Source organism: Triticum aestivum, chromosome 6D (genome assembly GCF_018294505.1).
Source record: "Triticum aestivum cultivar Chinese Spring chromosome 6D, IWGSC CS RefSeq v2.1, whole genome shotgun sequence".
Taxonomy (NCBI): domain Eukaryota; kingdom Viridiplantae; phylum Streptophyta; class Magnoliopsida; order Poales; family Poaceae; genus Triticum; species Triticum aestivum.
In genome coordinates, this window is record NC_057811.1 from 478915185 (window position 1) to 478918861 (window position 3677).

The 3677-nt window shown below is 53.3% G+C and overlaps 1 protein-coding gene across 1 annotated transcript; it reads right to left on the reverse strand.

Annotated features, from left to right (window-relative positions):
• Positions 1 to 973: 973 nt before the first annotated feature.
• LOC123146128 (GDSL esterase/lipase At5g33370) lies at positions 974 to 2756 on the reverse strand. The gene is made up of 3 exons (XM_044565715.1): positions 2414 to 2756; positions 2172 to 2299; positions 974 to 2058 (listed from the first exon to the last, which is right to left on the reverse strand). Exons 1-3 carry the CDS (start codon positions 2655 to 2657, stop codon positions 1309 to 1311), a joined length of 1122 nt encoding a protein of 373 aa, XP_044421650.1. The 5' UTR covers positions 2658 to 2756; the 3' UTR covers positions 974 to 1308.
• Between the last annotated feature and the right edge of the window lie 921 nt (positions 2757 to 3677).

Genomic DNA, 3677 nt, shown 5'->3' on the forward strand with positions numbered 1-3677 from the left:
CGACATCAGAGTGAAGAAGTGAGAGTGAGGAGGAAAGGGACGACGGAGAGAGGATAAGCGGAGCTTAGCAGTAGCGCGGAGTGTAGGACCGTGCTACTGCTAAGGCAGCTACCTATAGCGCCTGTCTGGTGGCCCGCGCTGTTGCTATGTGGGGCCCACCACCTGGCGCAGTGTATAAATAGCAACAAGGCGGGTTACACGGCCCACACTTCTGCTGCTTTAATAGTTGCAGCGTGGGTCCTAGAGAGCACCCTGCTACTATATGTCCTGCCCCGGGGTATCGTTGGACCCTCTTAGTAGTAGCGCAGGATTGGCAAGCCTACGCTGCTACTACTTGTTATTTGTAGCTTGGTATTAATCCCCGCGTTGCTACTAAGTAACAATAGTGGGGGCTCCTACCCAGCATTGTTGTTAAGTGTCTATCTATAGGGTTTTCCCTGGTAGTGACGCATCCTTATGTTGCTTCTATTCCATATGTTGTGTTATGTGTTGCTAATGTTGCTTCTTGAAATCTTGCTCTTCTGTCTTGGTAGATGAAGTGGATGTCATGTACTTAGGGAGGACTCCGGGAATCTATGGTTCATGGCAGACATTGCCATGAACAGGTGAACGGTTACAAGAATAGTTTCTATAGAGGATTTGTGACTAGAGAGGAGGGAGAGGATTAGTAGTACAAGTTCGTGCTCTAAGAGAAGAGCAATCATGAAAGGCAAGGGTGCATGTCAGATTGGGTTAAGTGAGCTGAAGAACTTCATAATTTTCGTCCATTTTATTGTTGTTTTGTTGTGTTGTAACATGCAGTAAAAGCATTGATTTGAGTGGTAGCTGGTAAGCTCACCACATCGGGGTGCAAGGTAATCACATCAGACACAAGGTGTGCAACCAAACAAAGCATATAGTCGAAAATTATAAAACGCGGGCAACCAAACAAGATGTAAAACATGGGCCAGATATGCAAGGGGCCAAAAATCGATTCAGACAATGAAACTAGCTATACTGAACAATCGAGAATCTTGATCATATCCAGGATTCAATTATCACCCACCCGGCTGTACTAGATACACGACACGTACACGGATATGACACCACAAGTACCTCGATGGTAACCATGGATTTATCTGCTGGCTAAGCTAGCTGAGCACGTATCACAAAACTAGCTAGAACCTCAACCTGACACACTAGCTGAAATAACGTACACGTACTTACTGAATATATTATTAACGTTTTGTTTGACAAAATCAAGAAGGCCAGGTATGAAAAAGCATAAGCAATCGAACTGCAAATGATCGAGGCTGAACCATCGATCTTCTAGTCGTGGAGGTGGCGGTCGAGATGGAGGATGGTGGAGAGGTTCATGGGGGAGATGTAGTCCGTGGAGCCGGTGAGGTAGTTCTGGGCGATGAGGCGGTTGGCGCGCTCCGTGGGGTGGAAGGCGTCCCAGAACACGTACTCGTCGCGGTTGGCGCACAGGCTGGACACCATGGTGCAGATGCCGATGCCGTTGAACCTCCCCTGGCCGCAGCACGCCTCCTTGGCCGTGACGAAGCCGTACGCCTTGGGGTCGGCGATGAAGTCGTCGTGCATGCGCCGCGTGTTCACGGCCACGAACACCGCTCCATTACCGCCGCCGGAGCCGACCTCGGCGTTGAGCTCGTTCAGCATGGCCTCCATCTGCGGGTTGTAGGCCTCGGACGCGCGCTGCAGCTCTGGGTCGCAGCTGCCGTCGAGGCTGTGCATGGCGAGCTCGGCGGGCACGCAGCCGATGGGGCCCACGCCGGTGACGAGGATGCGGCGCGCGCCGAGGCCGTGGATGCGGCGGAGAACCTGCTTGTACTCGGACAAAATGTACTTGATGTAGTCCGGCAGGGAGAACTCCCGGGAGCGCGCCGAGTAGGGCACCAGGTAGTAGTTGTTGACGAAGTCGTTGCCGCCGAGGGTGATGAGCGTCAGCGCGCCGCCGACCACCCGCGCCGCCCGCTCCGGGCCGTACAGCTTGGCGAGACGGTGCTTGTACTGCTCGAAGTAGGTGAGCTGCTTCGAGATCCGGATGATGTTGGCCTGCACGAGCACGATGATGCACGGAGCATCGATTCATTAGATGTTCAGTAGAGTTAATTATTGAATGAAGTGTGCATTGATGAAACGATGGATCGGTGGAAGGAAGCACGTACGAACTGGATGCCGGTGTCGTTGAGGATCCCGATGCCGGCGGAGGCGAAGTTGGCGCCGACGAGCAGGTTCTGGCCGTCCAGCTCCGGGCTCAGGTACGGCAGCACCGGCACGGAGCCTATCTGCTCGCCTGCGTGCAACATCGTTAATTAAATCAATCAGTTGGTCTTAAAATCTGCACAAACGGCTGGTGAACGGTGTGAAGTGTATGTGTATCCATGCATGCATGAGCTCGCTACTCAACTGATGAGGTCGACGACGTTCTTGCCGTTGGAGAAGCGCCCGGTGGCGCGGTGGTCCGGGGTGTCGATGCCGTAGGGCCACGAGTCGGCGCGCGCCGACGTCAGGAGGTAGTTGTTGTTGCCGTTGTCCACCAGCGAGTCGCCGAAGATGAAGAAGGCCCGGGCCGCGCTCGCCGCCGGCAGGGCTGCAGGGAGCACGCAGAGCGCAACGGCGAGAAGAGCCACTTGCCACGAGGAGGCTGCCATTGCTGCTATCGCTCCACACTCACTTGCCAGTTGCCACTGAGAGTAAGATGTTGTAGCTAGTGTATGCGTGTACACTTGGTGGATGCACTGAAACGTTGCGTGCAGTCACCATTTATAGAGCATCGTCTATCCTTCTAGCACTTGTGCATCTAGTGAGTGGCCTCTTCCTTGGATCATGTCGTCGTCGCCGGAATTTACTCCGCGTGGCCCGGTACGACGTGCGGTTGGTGCACTGCTGTGCTGGTCACAGTGCCTGCGCGTGGACCTTTAATTCTCCGGTAATGAGCACTTTTACAGTACCCTGAAGTAAATATGATCCGTCCATTTGTTCTAATCTGATGGCTCAGCCTAGTGGGTACTCCAGCCGAAGTGGCAGGGAGTACCATCATCAAAAGGCACAGAGTACCTTGAGTTCAAGGGTAATATTGTAATCTGTAGACTAATCAACGATTTGGGCGCTTGAGACCCTAATTTCGTGAGCTAATTCGGTCGGCCATGGGGACGGATGTGGCCTCGCCGACGAGCCGACGACAAGCGCGGTGTCCAATTAAACGAGATCACTCTATCTCCCGGTCGTTGACAGAAGTCATGGCATTGGTGCTGGGCGAGACCACGTGATGGAGATGGTGTCCCCAAAGGATCTATGCCTGCGTTACATCCTCCACTGCAAGTGCACGATCTGCTGCAAACGGCGCCTCCATCTCCATTGATCGTTTTGACAAGAGGCTGCGGAGGCGGCGGCCGGTGTGCAGGCGACGGTGGCTTCATGTGAACCTGATCGGGGATGGCGGCGGAATTACTAATGACAAAATCCAAAATTACCCCTTTGAACCAATGGTTAGATTTGACGGGTACTTCGTCTAGGAAAAAGGAGTACCAGGGTACCGTAAAAAACCTCCCGGTAATTATGTCCCGTGGTTTACAGTAATTCCCTGCCGGTTTTGGGGTTTGGTTGGTGTGGGCATTTTCAGATGTGCATTGGATCTTTGCACGCTGTTTCACATGAATGATGAGCCAAAA

Bases quoted from the DNA above. Each gene is read 5' to 3' on its own strand.
- LOC123146128 (XM_044565715.1), bottom strand. From the start codon at position 2,657: ATGGCAGCCTCCTCGTGGCAAGTGGCTCTTCTCGCCGTTGCGCTCTGC. The intron at 2,300-2,413 runs GTTGAGTAGCGA...TGTTGCACGCAG, and splicing joins GAACGTCGTCGACCTCATCA to GCGAGCAGATAGGCTCCGTG. The intron at 2,059-2,171 runs GTACGTGCTTCC...GTGCTCGTGCAG, and splicing joins ACGACACCGGCATCCAGTTC to GCCAACATCATCCGGATCTC.